General features: G+C 43.8%; 1 protein-coding gene across 1 annotated transcript in view; it reads left to right on the forward strand.

The window, feature by feature from the left end:
- Positions 1-25,014, forward strand: part of specc1la (sperm antigen with calponin homology and coiled-coil domains 1-like a) — a 248,262-nt gene that overhangs the window by 166,732 nt on the left and 56,516 nt on the right. Inside the window, 1 exon segment of the mRNA XM_052032052.1 lies at positions 19,076-19,166. Coding sequence (XP_051888012.1) covers positions 19,076-19,166 — 91 coding nt within the window.

A 25,014-nucleotide genomic window follows, 5' to 3' on the forward strand; every position in this document is an offset into this window, starting at 1 on the left:
TTCAAAGCTCTCTCCCCTAACTGAACAAAAAATGTCCTCTGCTTGGACAGTTTCCCAGGGCTGAAGATGACTTGTTTCCACAAAGTGGAAGCAGCCTGTTGGGTGGCTGTTGCACACCAGCTACCGTGTGGTCTTAGAGATGCCTGCTCTTGTTCCAATGGCAAGGTATCCAAGATAATTGCTGCATGGACTTCACTCAAAGATGCCTTCTCATGCTTTACCCACATACAGACTCAGTTTGTCCCCCGTGCCCACAATCATGCTCTTGTTCACTCTCCCTTCTTCAGCCCCCTCCCCAATGCCATCCTTTGAGACCTCCTCCCCCAAGAACATCTCTGCCGCATACCCCTCACCTCAAACCTCACTCTCCTTTCAATGTCCCCTTCTATTTACACCCTCTCCCAATGCCCTCAGTTCCCATTCCCTCACGTTCTCCCCAACGCTTTTATTTCAGACTGCCAGCATCTGCAGTTTTTCACTTTTTGAATTGCATAACTAAACTAATCCTTCAGTAAAAATAATTGTTCCTGGTGGTATAGTGGCACAGCTGGGAGAGCTACTGCCTCACAGCACCAGAGACCTGGGTTCAATCCTGACCCCGGGTGTTGTCTGTCTGGAGTTTACACATTCCCCTGTAACCACGTGGGTTTCCTCCTGTGCTCTGATTTCCTCCCACATCCCAAAGGTGTGTGGGTTGGTAGGTTATTGACCATTGTAAAATGTCCCTAGTGTGTTGGTGAGTGGTAGAATCTGGGGGGAGTTGATGCGAGTTTGGGGAGAATACAAATAGGGTCATTGTAAAGGGGGGGGAGGAGATTATTGGTCAGCATGGACTCAATAGGGCGAAGGGCCTGTTTCCATGCTCTCTCTCTCTATGAAATCAGTACATAGATACCTTTCATGGATGGGAAGATGCTAGACCTAACCATAGGAATGAAGCCAGACATGGATGAAGTGTCAGTGGGCGAGTGCTTTGGGGATAGTGACCATAACTTGGTAACTTTCAAAGTAGTTACGAAAAAGAGTAAAGATGGTCTAGAAGTTAAGTGTCTGAATTGGGAGAAGGCCAATTTTACTATCATTAGACAACCCGGCAAATGTTGACTGGGGGTAGCCACTTGCAGGTAAATCTACATTCAGGAAATGGGATATTATTAAAACTGAAATACTGAAAGCTCAGTGCGAACGTGTTTCTGTAAGGGTGAAGGGTAAGAACAACAAATCCAGGGATTGTTGGATGTCAAGGGATAATGAAGGTCTAATAAAGAAGGAAGCAGATGGTAAATTGCTTTATTATTGTTACATGTACTGAGGAACCATGAAAACTTTGTTTTGCAATCCATGCATACAGATCATTTCATCATGTCAGTACATCACGGCAGTACAAGGGAAAACAATAACAGGATGCAGAATAAAGTGTTACAGTTACAGGGAGAGTGCAGTGCTGGCAGACAATAAGGTGCAAGGCCATGACGAGGTAGATTGTGAGGTTGAGTCCACCTTATCCTATAAGAGGTCCATTCAATATTCTTATAACAGTGTCCTTGAGCCTGGTGGTATGTGCTTTCAAGTTTTTGTATCTTCTGCCCGATGGGAGGGGGTAGAAGAGAGAATGTTCAGGGTGGGAGGGGTCTTTGATTATGTTGACTTGTTTACTAAGGCAGCGGGAAGTGTAAACAGAGTCTGTGGAGTGGAGGCTCGTTTTTTTGACATGCTGAGCTGTGTCCACAACTTTATGCAGTTTCTTGCAATCTCAAGCAGAGCAGTTGCCGTACCAAGCCATGATGCATCCAGATAGGATGCTTTCTATGGTGCATCGACAAAAATTGAGGGTTGATGGAGACATTCTGAATTTCTTTAGCCTCCTGAGGAAGCAGAGGTGCTGATGAGCTTTCTTGGCCATGGCGTCTATGTGGTTGGACCAGGACAGGCTATTGGTGATGTTCACTCCAAGGAATTTGAAGCTCTTGACCTCAGCACCGTTGATGTAAACATGAGCGTGTGCACCGCCCCCATTCCTGAGATCAATGACCAGCTCTTTTGTTTTGCTGATGTTGAGGGAAAGGTCATTGTCATGACACCATGTCACCCAGCTCTCTATATCTTTCCTGTACTCCAACTCATAGTTGTTTTAGATTCGGCCCACTATGATGGTGTCAGTGGTAGGGAGACTATTGGAAAAAAATTCTGAGGGATGGGATTAACCTACACTTGGAAAGGCAAGGATTGCTTAGGTCAAATATGTTGGCGGAATATAGTCTTAATGGTAGGACTCTTGGCAGTGTGGAGGATCAGAGGGATCTTGGGGTCCGAGTCCATAGGACGCTCAAAGTGGCTGCGCAGGTTGACTCTGTGGTTAAGAAGGCATATGGTGTATTGTCCTTCATCAATTGGGGAATTGAATTTAGGAGCCGTGAGGTATTGTTGCAGCTATATAGGTCCCTGGTCAGACCCCACTTGGAGTATTGTGCTCAGTTTTGGTCGCCTCACTACAGGAAAGATGTGGGAGCCATAGAGAGGGTGCAGAGGAGATTTACAAGGATGCTGCCTGGAATGTGGAGCATGCCTTATGAAAGCAGGCTGAGGGAACTCGGCCTTTTCTCCTTGGAGAGACAGAGGATGAGGGGGGACCTGATAGAGGTGTATAAGATGATGAGAGGTATTGATCGGGTAGATAGTCGGAGGTTTTTCCCCAGGGCTGAAATGGTGGCCACAAGAGGACATAGGTTTAAGGTGCTGGGGAGTAGATCTAGAGGAGAAGTCAGGGGTAAGTTTTTTACTCAGAGAGTGGTGAGTGCGTGGAATGGGCTGCCGGAAACGGTGGTGGAGGCTGATACGGTAGGGTCTTTCAAGAGACTGTTAGATAGGTACATGGAGCTGAATAAAATAGAGGGCTATGGGTAAGCCTAGTAATTTCTAGGGTAGGGACATGTTCGGCACAGCTTTGTGGGCCGAAGGGTCTGAACGGTGCTGTAGTTTTTCTATGTTCTATGTTATATAATCAGCAAGGATTTCATGGTGGGAGACACAAATTACTGCAAATGCTGTAATCTGGACCAACAAAACAAACTGCTGGAGGAACTCAGTGGGTCAGTCATCATCTATGGAGGCAGAGGGATGGTCAGCGTTTTGGGTTGAGACCCTGAATCAGGATTGGTACAAGGTCTCAACCCAAAATGCAGACAGCCCCTGCCCACCAAATCTCTGCCTGCACAAAATGCTGCCTTAACCGCTGAATTCCTCCAGCATTTTGTTTCACGATGGGAGGTCCTGTCTGGCCAATATAATTATGTTCTTTGAAAAGTTAAAAAAAATTGATGAACACAGTGCAGTTGGTGTGGTTTGCGTGGACTTCTGTAAGGTCCCACATGGAGGGCTGCTCTATCAGTTAAAGCCCATGGAATCCAAGGCATGTTGGCAAATTGGATCCAAAACTGGCTTGGTAATAGGAGACAGAGAATGATGACAGAGGGGTGCTTTTGTGATCGGAAGCCTGTGACCAGTGGTCTACCACAGGGATTGATGCTGGGATGCTTGGTGTTTGTTATATACATTAATGACTTAAATAGGAATGTAAGTAGTATATGTAGTAAGTTTGGAGATGGCGCAAAAATTGGTAAATTGGATAGGACAATGGCATATGGAATCTAATCCTGATAAGTGTGAGCTGGGGGTTAAATAAAGGTAGGAACATATACAATGAATGTTAGGCCCCCAGGAGGTATTGAGAAACAGAGACCCAGATGTACAAGTCCAAACGTCCCTGAAGGTGGCACCATAGGTTGATAGAGTGGTGAAAAAGGCATACAGGATGAGAGCAGGAAGGTCGGAGTACAATTTTATAAAGCATTGGTTATGCCACAGCATTATGTGTAGTTCTGGTTGTCAGACTCACTGTAGGAAGATGCGATTGCACTGGAGATGGTGCAGAGGAAGTTCACCAGGATGTTGCCGGGCATGGAGATATCAGTTACGGCCATGTTGGCGCCCCGCGTGCGTGCGCAGTGGCTGCAGTCAGTCTTGGTGGCGGGTTGTGTGGAGCCTTTTGTTTGTGTGTTTCAGGTTATTTTAATTTTGCAGAGCAGGTTGCATTTCCAAAAATAGACACAATAGCCGTGGGATTAGAACATGGTTTAAAATACATTATTACCGTCGGGCACATCTACTTTTTAAAAAAGCCTCAGCCTCACTTCTCAATTTAAGACTGGACCCGATGGGGAAACAGCAAAACAAGAATGGATTTCAGCAAAGCGTTTGATAAGGTCCCCATGTGAGGCTTGTGGAGAAGGTGAGGAGACATGGGAGCCAAGGGGACATTGCAGTGTGGATCCAGAACTGGCTGGCCCACAGAAGGCAAAGAGTGGTTGTTGAAGGGTCGTATTCTGAGTGGAGGTCGGTGACCAGTGGTGTGCCTCAGGGATCTGTACTGGGACCCTTACTCTTTGTGATTTTTATAAACGACCTGGATGAAGAAGTGGAGGGGTGGGTTAGTAAGTTTGTGGATGAGACGAAGGTTGGGGGTGTTGTGGATAGTTTGGAGGGCTGTCAGAGGTTACAGAGGGACATAGATAGGATGCAGAGTTGGGCTGAGAAGTGGCAGATGTAGTTCAACCCAGATAAGTGTGAAGTGGTTCATTTTGGTAGGTCAAATATGTTGGTGGAATATAGTATTAATGGTAGGACTCTTGGCGGTGTGGAGGATCAGAGGGATCTTGGGGTCCGAGTCCATAGGACGCTCAAAGTGGCTGCGCAGGTTGACTCTGTGGTTAAGAAGGCATATGGTGTATTGTCCTTCATCAATCGTGGAATTGAATTTAGGAGCTGAGAGGTATTGTTGCAGCTATATAGGTCCCTGGTCAGACCCCACTTGGAGTATTGTGCTCAGTTCTGGTCGCCTCACTACAGGAAAGATGTGGAAGCCATAGAGAGGGTGCAGAGGAGATTTACAAGGATGCTGCCTGGAATGTGGAGCATGCCTTATGAAAGCAGGCTGAGGGAACTCGGCCTTTTCTTCTTGGAGAGACAGAGGATGAGGGGGGACCTGATAGAGGTGTATAAGATGATGAGAGGTATTGATAGGGTAGATAGAGGCTTTTCCCCAGGGCTAAATTGATGGCCACAAGAGGACATAGGTTTAAGGTGCTGGGGAGTAGATCTAGAGGAGATGTCAGGAGTAAGTTTTTTACTCAGAGAGTGGTGAGTGCATGGAATGGGCTGCCGGAAACGGTGGTGGAGGCTGATACGATAGGGTCTTTCAACAGACTGTTAGATAGGTATATGGAGCTGAGTAAAATAGAGGGCTATGGGTAAGCCTAGTAATTTCTAGGGTAGGGACATGTTCAGCACAGCTTCGTGGGCCGAAGAGCCTGAATTGTGCTGTAGTTTTTCTAAGAACATAGAACATAGAGAGTCCGAATAGGCTGGATTTGTTTTCAGTGCAGAGGAGACCGAGGGGTACCTGAAAGAGGTACTCAGAATTAAGAGAGGCATAGATAGGATAAATAGTAAAAAGCTTTGCCCCAATGCAGAATTGTCTGAAACCAGTGAGCAAAGATTTAAGGTGGAGGTGTAACAAGTTTAGAGGGGATGTGAAGAATATTTTCATGCAGAGATTATTTGCACTGCCTGAGGATGTGGTAAAGATACTCTCAGAACATTTAAGAAGCATCCGGATGATGCCTCTTAGGCATAGTAGGCTGTGCACCAATTCCTAGTAAATGGGATTAGTGTAGGTGGGTACTTGATGGGCGGCATAGACACAGTGGGCTGAAAAGCCTGTTATTCTGCTGTATGACTCTGTCTATGGCTCTTTCCTCCATCTTTGCTGGTCTTATTTTCATGTCATCAGGAATTGTTCATTTTTGCTATGGAGATCACTTATATAATGTCCAGGTACTGACCTCTCCAACTTCTGAAATTTACGGTCTTTCCTCAACTTCTTTCTTTTTGTTTTGTTTCCTACTTGGCTCACCTCGCCGTTCAAAATTCTTGCAATATGGAATGGCATCCTGTACTGCAAAAAGCTGTTGATATGTTATTCTAAGCCATTGTGTTCAGGAACCAGGGTGACTAACTGAGGCATTAGTTATTAGAATCATTTACATAGAGTACCTGTGAAATTGTTTAATTTTTCTGTGGTCACAAATGGAATAGTGATGGGTTGTATTCATGGAGGAAACTTTAAACTATGAGAAAGATGTTTTATTGAATGAATTTTACTGAGACAAATCTAAAAATCTATAATAGAATAAAATGGCAAGGACTGATTAGGGATAGTGGTCATGACTTTGTTCATGGCAGATCATGTCTCATGAATCAGTGGCGAGGCCGCACTTGGAGTATTGTGTTCAGTTTTGGATGCCCTGCTATAGGAAGGATGTTATTAAACCGGAAAGAGTGCAGAAAAGATTATAAGGATGCTGTCAGAACTTGGGGGACTGAGTTATAGGGAGAGGTTGGACAGGCCAGGACTTTATTCCTTAGAGCATAGGAGACTGGGAAATGATCTTATGGAGGTGTATAAAATCATGAGGGGCATAGTTCAGGTGAATGCCCTCAGTCTTTTTCCCAGAGTTGTGGAATCGAGAACTAGAGGGCACAGGTTTAAGGTGAGAGGGAAGAGACTTAAGAGAAACATGAGGGGCAAGTTTTTTTACACAATGTGTGGTAGCTATATGGAATCAGCTGCCAGAGGACATGGTTGAGGCAGGCACAACAACAACTTTTAAAATACAGTTGGACAGGTGCATGGATTGGAAAGGTTTAGAAGGTTATGGGCCAAACACTGGCAAATGGGAGCTTGGATGGGCACCTTGGTCAGCATGGACCAGTTGGGCTGAAGGGCCTGTTTCTGTGCTGTATAACTCTATGACTCTAATTTAATTGAGTTTTTTTGAAGAGCTGATGAAGAGGATTGACGAGAGCAGAGTGGTAGACCTTGTGTACTTGGACATTAGCAAGGCCTTTGACGAGGTCCAGCATGATAGGCTGATCCAGGTTAGAGTACATGGGATCCAGTTTGAAATCACAAATTGGATAGACATTGGCTTGGTGGAAGGAGTCAGAGGGTGGTAGTGGAGGGTTGCTTTTCAGATTGGAGGCCTATGACCAGTGGTGTGCCGCAGGGATCAGCGCTTGGTCCGTTATTGTTCATCGTATATATCTTCATGAATTGGAAGAGAATATAAGTGGCATGATTAATAAGTTTGCAGATAATATCGAATTTGGTGGTATAGTGGATAGTGAAGAAGGTTGTCTAAGGTTACAATGGGATCTAGATCAACTGGGGAAGTGGGCAAAGGAATGGTAGGTGGAACTTAACTCAGACAAGTGCAAAGTAAAGCATTTTGGGAAGTTAAACCAGGGCAGGACATATTGAACAGCAAGACCTTGGGGGGTATCAGTACATAGTTCCCAGAAAGTGGGTTGGAAAGTCATGTTTCAGTTGTACAAATCATTAGTTCGGCCGCGCTTGGGTGTATTGTGTGCAGTTCTGGTCACTGCACTTTAGTAAAGAGCTTTAGAGGGTGCTAGGCTGGGACACATGAAATTCTGCAGATGCTGGAATCTGGAGCAATACACAAAAAGTGCTGGAGGAACTCAGCAGGTCAGGCAGCATCCATGGATGGAAATAAACAGTCGACATTTCGGGCTGAGACCCACGTAGGAAGCTGAGGGGTGATCTAGAGGTCATAGGTTTAAGTTGAGAGGGGAAAGATTTAAGAGAGATCTGAGGGGCAAGTTTTTCACACAGGGCGATGGGTATATGGAACAGTAAGCAATCTGCTGGAGGAACTCAGTGGGTTGAGCAGCATCTGTGAGGCGAAAGGAATTGTTGTCTTTTCGGGTCAAAACCCTGCATCAGGTATATGGGATGAGCTGCTGGAGGAGGTGGCAGAGGCAAGTACAATTACAATGTTTTGGAAAGCATTTGGACAGGTAAATTGGTTTATTATTGTCACATGTACCAAGGAACAGTGAAAAAACTTTGTTTTGCATGTCATTCATACAGATCATTTAATCACATCAGTGCATAGAGGTAGTACAAGGGAAAAACAGAAATGCAGAATAAAGTGTTACAGTTACAGAGAAAGTGCAGTGCAGGCAGACAGTAAGGTGCAAGGCCATAATGAGGAAGATTGTGAGGTCAAGAGTCCATCTTATCATACTAGGGAGCCGTTCAGAAGTCTTATAACAGCAGGATTAGAAGCCATCCTTGAACCCGGTGGTACGTGCTTTCAGGCTTTTGTATCTTTTGCCTGATGGGAGGGGGAAGAAGAGAGAATGTCTGGGGTGAATGGGGTCTTTGATTATGTTTGCCGAGGCAGCAAGAAGTGTCGACAGAGTCCATGGAGGGGAGTCTGGTTTCCGTGATATTCTGATCTGTGTCCACAACTCTCTGCAGTTTCTTGCAGTCTTGGGCAGAGCAATTGCCATACCAAGCTGTGATGCATCTGGATAGAATGCTTTCTATAGTGCATCGATAAAAATTGGTGAGGGTTGACAGGGACGTGCCGAATTTCCTTAGCCTCCTGAGTAAGTAGAGGGGCTGGTGAGCTTTCTTGGCCATGGTGTTTAATAGGTTGGACCAGGACAGGCTATTGCTGATGTTCACGCCTAGGAAGATGAAGCTCTCAGCTCCCTCGACCTCAGCACTGTTGATGTAAACAGGAACATGTGCACCTGAAATCAATGACCAGCTCTTTTGTTTTGCTGACATTGAGGGAAAGGTTGTTGTCATGACACCATGCCACTAGGCTCTCTATCTCCTTCCTGTACTCTGACTCATCGTCATTTGAGATTCAGCCCACTAACTTGTAGATGGGGTTAGAGCAGAATCTGGCCGTGCGGCCGTGAGTGTCTCAGGAATAGAGTAGGGGTCTGGAGAGACGCAGCCTTGTGGGGCACCAGTCATGAGTCATGAGGATAATCATGACGGAGGTGTTGCTGCCTATCCTTACTGATTGCAGGCTGTTGGTCAGGAAGTCAAGGATCCAGTTGCAAAAGGAGGGGTTGAGTCCCAGGTCTAGGAGTTTGGAGATGAATTTGCTTGGAATTATAGCATTGAAGGCAGAGCTGTAGTCAATAAATAGTAGTCTGACATAGGTGTCTTTACTGTCCAGATGCTCCAGAGATGAGTGAAGGGCCAGGGCGATGGTGTCTACCATAGACCTGCTTCAGCGGTAGGCGAATTGCAGTGGGTCGAGGTATATAGATGAGAAAGGCTTAGAGGGATATGGACCAAATGAAAACAAAGGGGATTAGTGCACATCGGCACCTTGGTTGGTATGGACAAATTAGGCAGAAGGGCCTGTTTCAGTGCTGTATAACTCCATGAATCTGTGAATCTATAATTTTAATTTTTCCCATTGAACATTGATGAGATTTTTTTCAGATGCATTTTTGAGGTACACAGCTGAGATTTTCTTTTGAGATGGTTGTTTTGAAATCAGGTTTAATTGATTCAATTCATAATTATATCCATCATCGCCTTACCAAAAAAAACAATGCGATATTGCAGAGTATCATCAGAATGATGTGTGTGTCCCGTGCATAGTTCAGTAGCAAAACAACCTAGAAATCTGAGATTTTACATGTAGGTTAGGTTTAGAATAAGGATGTGCACCTACACTCGTAGATTCTCTAAAAACCCCACAGGAGGCCCTCCACAGACCAAAAGGGCCTAATTTTAATTTTCCCCTTTGAAAATTAATGAGTTTTTTTGTGATCTAATTTTGGGTACTAAATATTTAGGTAGAACTGACCTAAGTACTTTTGGTGTACCTGAACCACAGAGAAACTGAAAGTTTGTGCACCGAGTTTCTGCAGGAGACCAGCTACGATTTCAACCAGTTAGATGAATGTAGCCAAAAGAGAGAAATTGGTTTATTATTGTCACATGCACTGAGGTACAGTGAAAAACTCATCTTGCATACCGTTCATACAGATCAATTCATTACACAGTGCATTGAGGTAGTACAAAGTAAAATAATAACAGAATGCAGAATAAAAAAAAACGAGCTTAGTGAGATGGCAAAAGCCTTAGATACTATTACAGAGGATTGTTTACAATAACCAAGGAATCTTTTATTTTTGGGTGCTTCTAGTGGAATGGGAATAACTTTCCTTATTAATCTACTTTTGGCCAAAGTTCGAAGACAAAACATACATTTCCTGGCTGTGGCATCATCAGGCATTGCTTCAACATTTTTGACAGGGGAAAGCTGTACATCTGACATTCAAACGCCCTTTAAAGTTGACAAATGTGGACATTCCACCATGTAACATTGGTCAAGGAACTGCAAAGGAAAAAATTCTAAAAGATTGTAAGTTTATTGTTTGGGATGAACATACAATGGCTCACAAAGCAGCCATTGAAGCATTAGATCAAATGTAGCTGGATAGACTGGGGCTTGTTTCCCTAGAGCATAGGAGGCTGAGGGGTGACTTTGTAGAGGTATGTTAAATCATGAGGGGCATAGATAAGGCGGATGGTCACAGTCTTTTTCCCAGGGTAGAGGAGGGTAGAGGTAATGGTTAAGGTGAGAGGAAAAAGATTTAAAGGAGACCTGAGGAGCAACTTTTCACACAGAGACTGGTGGGTATGTGGAATGAGCTACCAGAAGAAGTGTTGGAGGTGGGTATAATTACAAAATTTAAGTCATTTAGACAGGTACATGGATAGGAAAGGTTTAAAGGGATATGGTCCAATTGCAGGCAAATGTGACTAGTTCAGGTAGACAAGTTGGGCCGAAGGATCTGTTTCTCAGACACAGTAAATGAATGGGAGGTGTTACTTCAGTGCTAGCTGGAGATTCTTGTCAAACGCTACTGGTAATTCCATGAGGTACTAAAGCAGATGAATTGAAAGCATCGTGTATTTGGAAAAATGTTAAGTAATTACACTTGAAAGCTAATATATTAGCACATTTGACAAGTGATCCATCAGCGAGAAAGTTTGCTTCAAGTTTACTCAAATTAGGAAATGAGGAAATTAAACACGAAGACTCAGCAGGAATGATTGTGGAGAAGAACTTCGGCCTGATCACATCATTCATGATCTGATGCACGCTGTTCTCTCAAATATCACTTAACACTATTTAAATTACCAATGATTGCAGGAAAGGGCAATTTTAGCCAAACATGATGCAATGCATCATGAATTAAAACCTTCTTTCAAAGTTTCCCATACAACCTGTACAATATAAATCTACTGATAGTATGACAGATAGTATGACAGATATTGATGAGGCTGTGCATTTTCCTGTTGAATTTTTAAACCCTGTCATGACCTGGTGTGCCATCACATAATCTTGAATTAAAAGGAGCTCCAATCATGATACTCAGGAATTTAGATTCACCAATACTGTGCAACAGCACAAGATTATCAGTTCAAAAATTACTACCACATGTTGTAAAGACTATTATAAAGACTGGTAATGCTGTTGTTGAAAATGTTAATTCCCTTCATCAGTCGGGGAATTCCTTCATCAATCGGGGAATTTCCTTCATCAATCGGGGAATTCCTTCATCAGTCGGGGAATTCCTTCATCAGTTGAGGAATTTTCTTCATCAATCAGGGAATTGAATTCAGGAGCCGAGAGGTATTGTTGCAGCTATATAGGTCCCTGGTCAGACCCCACTTGGAGTATTGTGCTCAGTTCTGGTCGCCTCACTACAGGAAAGATGTGGAAGCCATAGAAAGGGTGCAGAGGAGATTTACAAGGATGCTGCCTGGAATGCGGAGCATGCCTTATGAAGGCAGGCTGAGGGAACTCGGCCTTTTCTCCTTGGAGAGATGGAGGATGAGGGGGAACCTGATAGAGGTGTATAAGATGATGAGAGGTATTGATCGGGTAGATAGTCGGAGGCTTTTCCCCAGGGCTGAAATGGTGGCCACAAGAGGACATAGGTTTAAGGTGCTGGGGAGTAGATATAGAGGAGATGTCAGGGGTAAGTTTTTTACTCAGAGAGTGGTGAGTGCATGGAATGGGCTGCCGGAAACGGTGGTGGAGGCTGATACGATAGGGTCTTTCAACAGACTGTTAGATAGGTACATGAAGCTGAATAAAATAGAGGGCTATGGGTAAGCCTAGTAATTTCTAGGGTAGGGACATGTTCGGCACAGCTTTGTGGGCCGAAGGGCCTGAATTGTGCTGTAGTTTTTCTATGTTTCTATATGTCTCCATCCCTCAGATACCCCATCTAATCTACCTTTTCAATTCAAGTGATTTCAGTTCTTTGTCCAACTTAGCTTTGCTATGAGCATTAACAAGGTGTAAGGACATCCACTAAAAGTTGTTGGCCGTGATCTCAAAAATTCAACAGTCAGCTATATGTTGTTTGCGCCAGAGATGGAGATAAAAATAATCTATACATTATCGCACCAGATTCAAAAACAAGAAGTACAGTGTATTCTGAAGCATTTTAACATTGAAATCAAATAAATTTATATATTGTGCATAGGTACATAGCTGCTTAAAGAGAACTATATTAAGTGTAATTTTTGTATACACTTTTATGTTCATTGGTGTATTTTTATTGGTACCTTGTGTTAAACTACATAATTTTAAACCCCTAATCATTTTCTTCATGGAATAATTATATACTTAAGCTCAATTTTATTTCATTTATAAAGAGTGTTATAAAACCTGATTGCATGGGAATAAATGTAAACATCATGACTGTCAGCCTAATAATCCGAGCAGCTGGTGTAAATATAAGTTACAAAGAAATATTTTCCCTATAGCCTCCCCATATTTCCGTATAGCCTGCATTTGTTCAGGTGAGGAAGGACACATCTAATCTCAGCTTTGTGTTCAGTTCCTGATGTACACTGATGAGACTGAGTTCTTTCCAACCACATCCTTTCTGGACACCCTGGCTGCAGGAAGGTAGTGGAGGCTGCAGATGGTTGTGAGGGATTCATATTATGGTTCCGGTGAAATCCTTTGCAGTCCAAAAACATTAGATTGTTCCTTTCCCTTTCCCATTACTAATTTAAGCCATACAGTGCAGATAGCTGTTGGCAAATGGAGTGTGTTACCATTTCCACAAAGCTTGATTTGATGTGTGAGATCATCAGAATTCTTGTGGCATTGCGCCATGTCCTTGGAGAACCATTGCATGTGTTGATCTCTCTGGCTGCCACCTCCCACTGGTATTGGTATTGGTTTATTATTGGTATTGGTTTATTATTGTCACTTGTACCGAGGTACAGTGAAAAGCTTGTCTTACAAACCGATCGTACAGGTCAATTCATTACACAGTGCTGTTACATTGAGTTAGTACAAAGTGCATTGATGTAGTACAGGTAAGGACAGTAACAGTACAGAGTAAAGTGTCACAGCTACAGAGAAAGTGCGGTGCAATAAGGTGCAAGGTCACGACAAGGTAGATCGTGAGGTCATAGTCCATCTCATTGTATAAGGGAACCGTTCAATAGTCTTATCACAGTGGGGTAGAAGCTGTCCTTAAGTCTGGTGGTACATGCCCTCAGGCTCCTGTATCTTCTACCCAATGGAAGAGGAGAGAAGAGAGAATGTCCCAGGTGGGTGGGGTCTTTGATTATGCTGGCTGCTACACCAAGACAACGAGAGGTAAATACAGAGTCCAGGGAGGGGAGGCTGATGTCCGTGATGTGCTGGCCTGTGTCTACAACTCTCTGCAGCTTCTTGTGGTCCTGTTCAGAGCAGTTGCTGTACCAAGCCATGATACATCCAGATAGGATGCTTTCTATGGTGCATCGGTAAAAGTTGGTGAGAGTCAAAGGGGACAAACCAAATTTCTTTAGCCTCCTGAGGAAGTAGAGGCGCTGGTGAGCTTTCTACGTGAGCTGACCAGGACAGGCTGTTGGTGATGTTCATACCCAGGAACTTGAAGCTCTCAACCCTCTCGACCTCAGCACCAGGTGCATGTACACTGCCCCCTTTCCTGAAGTCAATGACCAGCTCTTTTGTTTTGTTGACATTGAGGGAAAGGTTGTTGTCATGACACTCTATCTCCTTCCTGTACTCCTACTCATCGCTGTTTGAGATACGGCCTACAACGGTGGTACCATCTGCAAACTTGTAGATGGAGTTAGAGCAGAATCTGGCTACACAGTTGTGAGTGTATAGGGAGTAGAGTAGAGGGCTGAGGACACAGACTTGTGGGGCACCAGTGTTGAGAATAATCGTGCCGGAGGTATTGCTGTCTGTCCTCACTGATTGCGGTCTGTTTGTTAGAAAGTCGAGGATCCAGTTACAGAGGGAGGTGTTGAGTCCTAGGTGTCGGAGTTTGGTGACAAGCTGGCTTGGAATTATTGTATTGAAGGCAGAGCTGTAGTCAATAAACAATAGGCTAACGTAGGTGTCTTTACTGTCCAGATGCTCCAGAGCTGAGTGTAGGGCCAGGGAGATGGCATCCGCTGTAGACCTGTTTCACCGATAGGTGAATTGCAATGGGTCCACTTTGTCTGGTAGGCTGGAGTTGATGCGTGCCATGACCAACTTCTCAAAGTTACCTTGTTTTTCTTTGGTAGTGGGATGATAGTGGTCTTCCTGAAACAGGAGGGAACCTGAGCTTGACTTCAGGACTGTTGTCCACTGGCTACTTTTTCCACCAGGATCTTAAGGCAAGCATCAGTGAAACGGGCCTATTCCCTGTGCATTGACTTCTAGCAGTCTTTGGATCTGCTGACTGTCTCTACAAAAGAGGTTCAAATGCAATAGCATTTGACACTGATCAGTTTCAACAGATGCACACTAATGGGTAAAACATAGCGATTGGCAGCTCTAAGGTGCACTTACCTTGCACAAGGTGTGTGCATGGAAAACATGCATCAAGGCCACTGGGACAACTGACTCAAGTTCCCTGTGCAACTTATTTTAAAGTATAGTTTCATGCAGTAAAAGCTAGTCAGGCATTTTGGAGTGCTACTGCAGGGGGCCCTTGTATTCAGAACAATTTACTTTCAGTGAGATGTTAAATTGAGGTCTGTTGGTCTATTGGAGGTAAAAGTTTCTGTGGCACAGATCCGAAGAAGAATAAGATTGTTATCCTGACCAGTACTTAAACCTCAGTCAACATTTCTGGAAGCTTGCTCTGCTGTGTTTGATTACCATGTTCTGACATTACCACAGCAATTGCATTTCAGACTATTTCATTAGCCTCCACTGAGTTGTATTACACTGCCATCATGTTAAATGGGACAGGCTCGACAGATTTGGCAGCTCAGAAGTGGGATCCGAGGTGCTATGGATTATCACCAACAGTAGCAGCAGCAATACATTCCAGCACAATCTATAACTTCATAGCCTTTGTTTTTACAGTCAAGCCAGGGCATCAAATGTGGTTTACTGAGGATTATAGAAAGTGCCAGTCCAGTGAAGCTGCAACGTGGGACTAGGTGTGTGCTAACCTGCAAAAGTAGAATGCAACTGACCAAGGTCAATGATCCTAAATCCAACAAAGTCAGGTTAGATCAAAGCTCCACAGTCCTACCACATCCAGTCATGAAAGGAACGCAGAATTGTACAGCATGGAAACAGGCCATTCGGCCCAACTCATCCAAGCCAACCAGTGGGCACCCTTCTGTATTAACACAGCATTTGTCCGTGGCCTTCCATGCCTTAGCGATTCAGGTTTTCATCCAGACAGTTCTTAAATGCTGTCAGCAACTCAGCTTCAACCACTCACAGGCAATGAATTCAGGCATTTACCATTGTCTGTTTGAAGGAGGTGCTGCTCATATCCTCCCATAGAGGCATAGAATTATACAGCACTGAAACAGGCCCTTTGGTCCAACCTGTCCACACTGACCAAGTTGCCTACCTGAGCTAGTCCCATTTTGGCCCATATCCCTCTAAACCTTTCCTATCCATGTAACTGTCCAAATGCCTTTTAAATGTTGTCATTCTACCCACCTCTACCACTTCCTCTGGCAGCTTGAACCATACACCCACCACCCTCTGGATGAAAAGGTTGCCCCTCAGGTCCCTTTTAAATCTTGCCCCTCTCACTTTAAACCTATGCCTTCTAATTTGGACTCCCCTACCCTGGGGAAAAGACTTTGGCTAATCACCTTATCTATGCCCCTCATGATTTTATAAACCTCTGTGAGATCTCCCCAAAGTCTCCTACCAGGGAAAAGTCCTAGCCTCTCTAGCCTTATAACCCAAGACGTCCAGTCCCAGTAACATACTCATAAATCTTTTTTTCACCCTCTCTGGTTTAATGAGATCCTTCCTGTAGCAGGGCAACCAAAACTGTACTCTCTGTTTCTCCCTTACCCTAAATCTATTTCCTCTAGTTTTATCTATGTCTGATATGGGGAAAGGTTTCCTGCAGTCCATCCTATCTATACCCTTCATAATTTTATATACCTCAATCATGTCCCTTTTAATCTTCTTACTCCAAGGAAAACAGACCTGGCTTCTCCAGTCTCTCTTCATAACTGAACTACTCCATCCCAGGCAACATTCTGGTGAAATGGAGACACAAGAGACTGCAGACGCTGGAATCTGGAGCAACACACAATCTGCTGGAGGAACTCAGCGGGTCGAGCAGCATCTGTGGAGGGAATTATCGGCATTTCAGATCGAAACCCTGCATCAGGACTGGTTTTCACCTTCTGCAGCGCTATCACATCCTTCCTATACCTTGGCAGCCAGAACTGCACACAGCACTCCAGATGAGATCTGACCAAGGTTTTATAAAGTTAGCTTTCATAAATCGTGGGATTGAGTTTAAGAGCCACGAGGTAATGATGAAGCTTTACAAAACTCTGGTTAGACCACACTTAGAGTACTGTGTCCAGTTCTGGTCGCCTCATTATAGGAAGGATGTAGAGGCGTTGGAAAGGGTGCAGAGGAGATTTACCAGGATGCTGCCTAGTTTAGAGGGTATGCATTATGAGGAGAGACTAAAGGAGCTAGGGCTTTACTCATTGGAGAGAAGGAGGATGAGGGGAGACATGATAGAGGTGTACAAAATATTAAGAGGAATAGATAGAGTGGACAGCCAGCGCCTCTTTCCCAGGGCACCAGTGCTCAATACAAGAGGGCATGGCTTTAAGGTAATGGGGGGGAAGTTCAAGGGAGATATCAGAGAGAGGTTTTTCACCCAGAGAGTGGTTGGTGCACGGAATGCGCTGCCTGGGGTGGTGGTGGAGGCTGATACGTTGGTCAAGTTCAAGAGATTGTTAGATACGCATATGGAGGAATTTAAAATAGGGGGATATGTGGGAGGAAGGGGTTAGTTAGTATTAGGCGTGGTTTAAAGGTTAGCACAACATCGTGGGCTGAAGGACCTGTATTGTGCTGTATGGATCTATTCCAGGTTATTGAGACATGCAAGGCAAGTCATTGCTGGGGCCTTGGCCAAGGTCTTTGTATCCTCTTCAGCCGTAGGCAAGGTCCCAGAAGACCAGAGAATAGTCAATGTCGTTCTTTTGTTTAAGGAGGGTAATCAGGATAATCTAGGAAATTATAGGCCGGTGAGCCACACATCAGTGTTAGGGAAATTATTGTATGGCTTTGTGAGGGAGAGATCATGTCTCACAAGCTTGATTGAGTTTTTTTTTAAAAGAAGGTTACGAAGATAATTGATCAGGGTAGGGCAGTGGATGTTGTCCATATGGACTTTATTGAAGTATTTGATAAGGTCTGTCACATAGGCTGATCCAGAAGATTAAGTCACATGGGATTCACAGTGACTTGGTAGGTCAGATTCAAAATTGGCTTGGCCATAGAAGACAGAGAGTAGTTGTGGAGGTCTGTGACCAATGGTGTTCCACAAGGATCAGTGCTAGGATCTTTGGATATTTTGAACAGAAATGTAGGTGGCCTGATCAGCAAGTTTGCAGATGACACAGATATTGTGCTGTATTGTTCTATAACCATGTTGTCTACCTGCATTGTCACCTTCAGGGATCTATGGATGTGTACTCTGAGGTCCTTCTGTTCCTCAATGCTCCCCGAGGTGGTGGCTAATTAAACAGCTAGTGAGAGGAGGCAGCCCCATCCACATCCCCATTAACATCCCCATCCTCAGTGAGCACTGGTGACGAAGCAAAAATATTTGCAAGTGCTTTCACTCAGAAGTGCTGTCGGTGATCCATGTTAACTTCTCCAAGCCAGTTTCCAGCCAATTCCATTCACACTAACTTAATGTCAAAAACGTTAGAGAGTACTGGATACAGCAAAAATAATGGGAACAGACAACATCCCAGCTGTAGTACTGAATATTTGTGCTCAGTACTAGCTGTGCCTTGAACCAAACTGTTCCAATGCAGTTATAACGCTGGCATCATCATGGAAAATTGCCCTTTCTGCCAGTTCTGATCCAGGGTTTTCAACCTAAAACATCAAATCTCTTTCTCTTTCCCTAGACACTGGCTGACTTGCTGAATGCATTTCCTGTGTCTTATTTAAAATAAATCCAAGCCTTTCTATATTTTGAATACTTAAATCATAATATAACTTGACAGGGAGCAAATAGTTACATATTTGGTGCCGTAATATGAAACTACGTTTTTGTTTAGGTATATTTTATCATCGTAACTATAATAGGCTTGTATTCACAGAGCACTAGGAAGCATCTTGGGATGTTATACTGATGTCCTGAATAAGGGTGTCGGCCCGAAACATCAACTATTCTTTTCCCTCCATAGATGCTGCCTGACCTGCTGAGTTCCTCCAGCATCTTGTGTGTGTTGCTCTAGATTTCCAGCATCTGTAGTCTTTCTTGTGTCAACATAAATCATTCATTTAGAGTGATATTCCCAGTATATGCAAAGTTTCTTTAGGGAAAATCTCCACTCATGTGGTGTTGTCTGGAAACATTCCATTATTCCATATCTTTACAATCCTCTCATTTCACATTCGAAGTTATTTAAAAATCATGATAATTCTCTTTTTAAACAGTGAATTCACAAGTTCACAAACTGTTGTTTAATTCAAATTATTAGTACAGCCATGACTGAAATGGGCTTTGAACCCAAAGTAGTTTGAGAAGGGCATCCATGTGCATTTAGAGTTAACACACAGTATCTGAGTCTAAGTAACAATCTGTAAATGTGTATCTTTGCTTGCAGAGACATTCCATCAGTGGACCAATATCAGCACCAAAGACTCTATCAGCACTTACAGACAAACGATCAAGCTACACTGAGATTTCAGTTCCAGGTGAGTCTTTTCCAGCATTCGTGCTGTTTGACATCTGGTTCCACTGAGGGCATGGCTCAATTCACTCGTAAAACATTTCTATGAATCTACAGTCAGTTGGCCCAAGAGTGTATAGAGCCTCAACGATCAGCTAAGAGATGGCTTCCCTTCAGTAATGCTGTGGCAAGTTAAGAGATATGGTGCAGCACAGAAACAGGCCTTTGGTCCACCATCAAGTATCCACTACACTAATCCCATTTACTAGCACTTGATCTGTAACCTCCTATGCCCTGGTGATTCAAGTGCTCGTTTTGTGCTGTATGGTTCTATGGTTGTATGGTTCAGATAATTTTTAAACATGAGAGTATCTGCTCCTTCAGAAACCCTCTAACCCTCTTACTCCTCACCTTTAACTATGCCCCTGGGTTTTAGACATCTCCATTAGAGGGAAAAGTTTCTCACCATCCTCCCTATCTATGCCCCTTATAATTTTGTACACCTCTGTCAGGTCCCCCTCAGCCTCCTCCAGCCCAAGGAAAACAAATTCCAACTGTCCACTCTCTCCTCATAACTGAAATGCTCCATTCCAGGCAACATCTTGATCTCCTCTGTACCCTCTCCAGTGCAGTCATGTGCTTCCTTTAGTCTGGCAATCAGAACTACACACAGTAGAGTCATAGAGGGATACCGCATGTAAACAGGCCCTTCAGCCCACCAGGTCAGCACCAACCTTCAACCACTCATTTACAACACTCCTACATTAATCCTGTTTTTTCATTTTCCCCACATTCTGTCAACTTCATAGAACATAGAACAGTACAGTGCAGGAACAGGCCCTTCAGCTCACCATGTTGTGCTGTACTAATTAAGCTAACGACACCTAAACCCTTCTGTCTGCACATGGTTCACATCCCTCCATTCTCCGCATATTCATGTGTCTATTTAAGAGCCTTTTAAACGCCTCTATCATATCTGCCTCCATCACCACCCCTGGCAGTGCACCGCAAACTTCACTCGGATTCAACCCCTCATCCACACACTAGGGGCAATTTACAGCTGCCAATTAACCTACCAATCCGCACATCTTTGGGATGTGGGAGGAAAACAGCACCTGGAGGAGACCCACGTGGTCACTGGGAGAACGTGCAAACTCCTCACAGACAGCACCTGAGGCCAGAATTGAACCCAGGTTTCTGGCGCTGTGGGGCAGTGGCTCTACTCACTGTGCCACCCCATATACTGTAGCTGTGGCCTAACCAGTGTTTTATAAAGTGGTACCATGACTTCGTGCTCTTATATTCTATGCCCAGCTAATGAAGAGCAACATCCTATATACCTTCTTCACCTCATCTACCTGTGCTGCCACCTTTAGGGATCTATGGACTTGTACACCAAGATCTTTCTGTTTTTCAAAACTCCTTTAGTGTAAATCCTACCCTTTTTAGACCTCCCAAAACGCATTTATCAGGATTAAATTCCTCTGTCATTGCTCCACCAATTTACCAGCTGATCTCTGTAATGTCCTCTGTATTAACAACACCACCAATTTTTGAATCACCTGCAAATTAACTAATCATACCTCCCATATTCATATCCAAATTGTTAATGTATATAACAAACAGCAAGTGTCCTTGCACCGATTGCTGTGGTACACCACTGGTCACAGGCTTCCAATCACAAAAGCAACCCTCCACCCATCACCCTCTAACTCCTATTATCAAGCCTACTTTGGATCCAATTTGCCAGCTTACCTTGGATCCCATGGGCTCTACCCTTTCTGACCAGTCTTCCATGTAGGACCTTGTCAGTAGCCTTACTGAAGTTCACATAGACTCAGTTTGATAGAATTCTGAGGCCAGGAAATTGAGTCTGAGAGTAGCCTTGATCTGGACTGAGAACAGTCCAGGTGCCACTGTAAGCCTCTGGTTAAGACCACAGAAAGGTGCAGGTTTCTGTGAAGGTTCTCTGGTAAACCTCAGCACCTATGGACATTGCTTCAAAGGATGAGATTAGAGCTTGGACTCCGCTAGACCCTGGAGAGATGTGCTCTGCAGTATCTAGTCTCCTCCATAGTCTACAACGTGCCTTTATCTTCTCTCAATACCTTTCCAAACCTTCCAGAGATAGCATCACCTAAGTGGCCATAGTTTCCTGTCCTGAAATTACTGAGTAGGTCAGTGGAATGGAGTAGGTCAACCCTCAGGATCTTGTGGAGCAGTGTAAGGTGCAAGTATATGGGTCTGTGGCTCTTTAAATCACAGACGGGAGGGCAAACTGCATTCTGGGAGCCCAATCGCAATGGTGTGACTGAATGTTACCTGGAAAGGCTGGAAACTGCATTACAAGAGGTTTGTGAAAATAGGTGTGTGGCTGAAGCCAGAACTGCTTCATTAATGTGAGCAAAAATTTGGGCAGTGAAGAAGGCTTTTGAATCATCTGCAAATTAACTAATCATGCCTCTTATATTCATGTCCAAATTGTTAATGTATATTACAATCAGCAGGTGTCATGCTGGCCTTCGTCAGTCACGGCAATGAATGTAGAAGTTGGGATGTTATGTTGCAGTTGTACAAGATATTGGTGAGGTCGCATTTGGAATATTGTGTTCAGTTTTGGTCGCCCTGCTATAGGAAAGATGCCATTAAGCTGGAAAGAGTGCAGAGGAGATTTATGAGGATGTTGCCGGGACTCGATAGACTGAGTTATGGAGAGAGGTTGAGCAGGTTGGGACTTTATTCATTGGCGCGTAGGAGAATGAGGCGTGATCTTATAGAGGTGTATGAAATCAAGAGGTGGTCAATGCTCACAGAGGAATCAAGAACTAGAGGGTATAGGTTTAGGGTGAGAGGAAAAAGATTTAATAGGAACCTGAGGGGCAACTTTTTCACCCAGAGGGTGGTCAGTATATGGAACGAGCTGCCAGAGGAAGTGGTTGAGGCAGGTACATTAACAACATTTAAAAGACTCTTGGACAGGTACATGTATAGGAAAGGTTTAGAGGGATATAGGCCAATGCAGGCAAATGAGATGAGTTGGGCCGAAAGGCCTGTTTCTGTGCTGTGTAACTCAATTAGAAGAGGCATAGATAGGGTAGATAGTCAGAATCTTTCTCCCATGGTAAGGGTATCAAAAGCAAGAGGCCGTAGATTTAAAGTGAGGGGAGGGTGTTTTAAAGGGAACTTGAGGGGAATGTTTTTACACAGACATGTCTGGTTGAGAATTGGAACTTGCTGCCAGTGGAATCGGGTATAATCACTACATTCGAGACATTTTGACAGGCACTTAAATAAGCAAGGCACAGAAGGATGCAGGCAAATGAGAAGAAAGGTTGGCATGGACAGGGTGGACTGAAGAGCCATTTCTGTGCTGTACAACTCCATGACTGATTTCATGAAAGGCAAATGATGTTTGGCAAATTTGCTTGAGTTCTTTGAGAATGTAACCAGAGGAGAACCTGTAGGTGTGGTGATTTCTACAAGGTGCCACATCAAACACTGATGTAGAAGTTAAGAGCCCGTGGTATTGGAAGAAGTCTGTTAGCATGGATTGAAAATTGGTTATCACATAAAAAACAAAAAGTTGGAATAAGTGGATCTTTTTCAGGTTCGAAGGATGTAACTAATGGATTACCTCAAGGATCAGTTCTTGGCCTCCAATTATTTACTATTTATATTAGTGACCTAGAGAAGTGGGCAGAATATAAGGTATCCAAGTTTGCTGAAGTCCCAAAAATAGATGGAAGGGCACGTTGTGATGAGGATATTGTAACTCTGCAACAGGATATATATAAGTATATATAAGTGAATCGGCAAAACCTTGGCAAATGAAGCTTAATGTAGGGAGCTGTGAGGTCCTGCACTTCGGTCAGAGGAATCAAAAAGTGGACTGTTATCAAAATGGAGAGAGACTGCAAATGAGTGAAGCTCAAAGGGATTCAGGTGTTGCTGACCATGAATCAGAAAGTTAGTAGGCAGGTGCAGCAAGTAGGTAAGGGGGCATATGGCATATTGGTCTTTACCGCAAAGAAGTTGGAGTTTAGAAATAGTTTTGTTACAAATGTACATAGAGTTGGTGAAGCCACATCTGGAGTACTGCACACAGTTTTGGTCCCTGTACCTAAGAAAGGAGACAGTAGTATTGGAGGCAGTCCAAAGGAGTTTCGCCAGCCAGGCTAGTGTCTGGAATGAGAAGGTTGTCCTGTCTAGAGAGACTAAACAGGTTGTGTCTGTATTTTTTGGAGTTTAGAAGAATGAAAGGTGATCTTGTTGAAACATACGTGATCCTAAGGGGCATGACAAGTTAAACATCAAGATGTTTTCACTAGTGGGAGAGTCCTGAATGAGGAGACTATTTTAAAGGTAAATGGTCAATCATTCAAAACTGAGGTACATAGAAATTTCTTCTCGCAGGGAGTGGTGAATCTCTGGAATCTCTGAAAAACCACCAGAAAATGATGGGGGCTGGATCGTTTAAAGTAAAGGTAGATACAGTTTCCAAAGAGCAAGGAATTGAGACTATGATGAACTAGAACAGGAGGAGCTGAGGTAGATCAGGCATGATCACATTAATTGGAGAGTCAGGACTGAGAGGTCAGACGTCCTTTTTCTGCTGCTATTGCGTTCTTGAGGCATCACATACTTCCCTGCAATTCCTCTTGCCATTTTTCTACTGAAATAGCCAGGGCATCTGTATCTTTCTTTCTTCAGGCTTTCCCCTGCCAATCACAGAGACAATACTACGTCATCGGCAACCTTTTTAATGCTCCTGCAATTAAGTCTCAGTCATGAATATGAACAGTTTTGAAAGCATGAACTCTACTGGTCAAAACGCACCTTTTTGCTTGTTGCCACTAGGGCAATTTCAGTTTGTTGCACTCATTTGGATCCAATAGGCTTTAAATGTAACGACCAGCCTGCCACGTGGGACCATGTCAAAAGCCTTGTGGATGTGTAGATACATCAGTGCACTGTTCCATCAATTCTTCTTTTAACTCCTGACAAAATTCAATCAAATTAGTTCAGGCACCTGAGTTAGTCCCTTGCTGGCTGTCCCTGATGAATGTGAGCCTTTCTTCACTGTGCTTATCCCATCCATTATTTCAGACCTATCATCCTGAACTGTACTAAGACCTCATTATCTGCTGACTTACTTACAATGGCATGCAAAGGTTTGGGCACCCCTGGTCAAAATTTCTGTTACTGTGAGTAGCTAAGCAAGTAAAAGATGACCTGATTTCCAAAAGGCATAAAGTTAAAGATGACACATTTCTTTAATATTTTACGCAAGATTACTTTTTTATTTCCATCTTTTACAGTTTCAAAATAACAAAAAAGGAAAAGGGCCCAAAGCAAAAGTTTGGGCACCCTGCATGGTCAGTACTTAGTAACACCCCCTTTGGCAAGTATCACAGCTTGTAAACGCTTTCTGTAGCCAGCTAAGTCTTTCAATTCTTGTTTGGGGGATTTTCGCCCATTCTTCCTTGCAAAAGGCTTCTAGTTCTGTGAGATTCTTGGGCCATCTTGCATGCACTGCTCTTTTGAGGTCTATCCACAGATTTTCAATGATGTTTAGGTGGGGGGACTGTGAGGGCCATGGTAAAACCTTCAGCTTGTGCCTCTTGAGGTAGTCCATTGTGGATTTGAGGTGTGTTTAGGATCACTATCCTGTTGTAGAAGCCATCCTCCTTTCATCTTCAGCTTTCTGACAAACAGTGTGATGTTTGCTTCCAGAATTTGCTGGTATTTAATTGAATTCATTCTTCTGTAGCGGCTGCTACCGCGATGCAAGAATAAAAACACGAGGCTGCAAGCTGTGGAACAAGACTGATTTATTTACCCGCCTTGCGTGGGCCTTTTAAGCGGCGTGGTTC

This window comes from Pristis pectinata, chromosome 17, assembly GCF_009764475.1.
Source record: "Pristis pectinata isolate sPriPec2 chromosome 17, sPriPec2.1.pri, whole genome shotgun sequence".
Classification (NCBI taxonomy): domain Eukaryota; kingdom Metazoa; phylum Chordata; class Chondrichthyes; order Rhinopristiformes; family Pristidae; genus Pristis; species Pristis pectinata.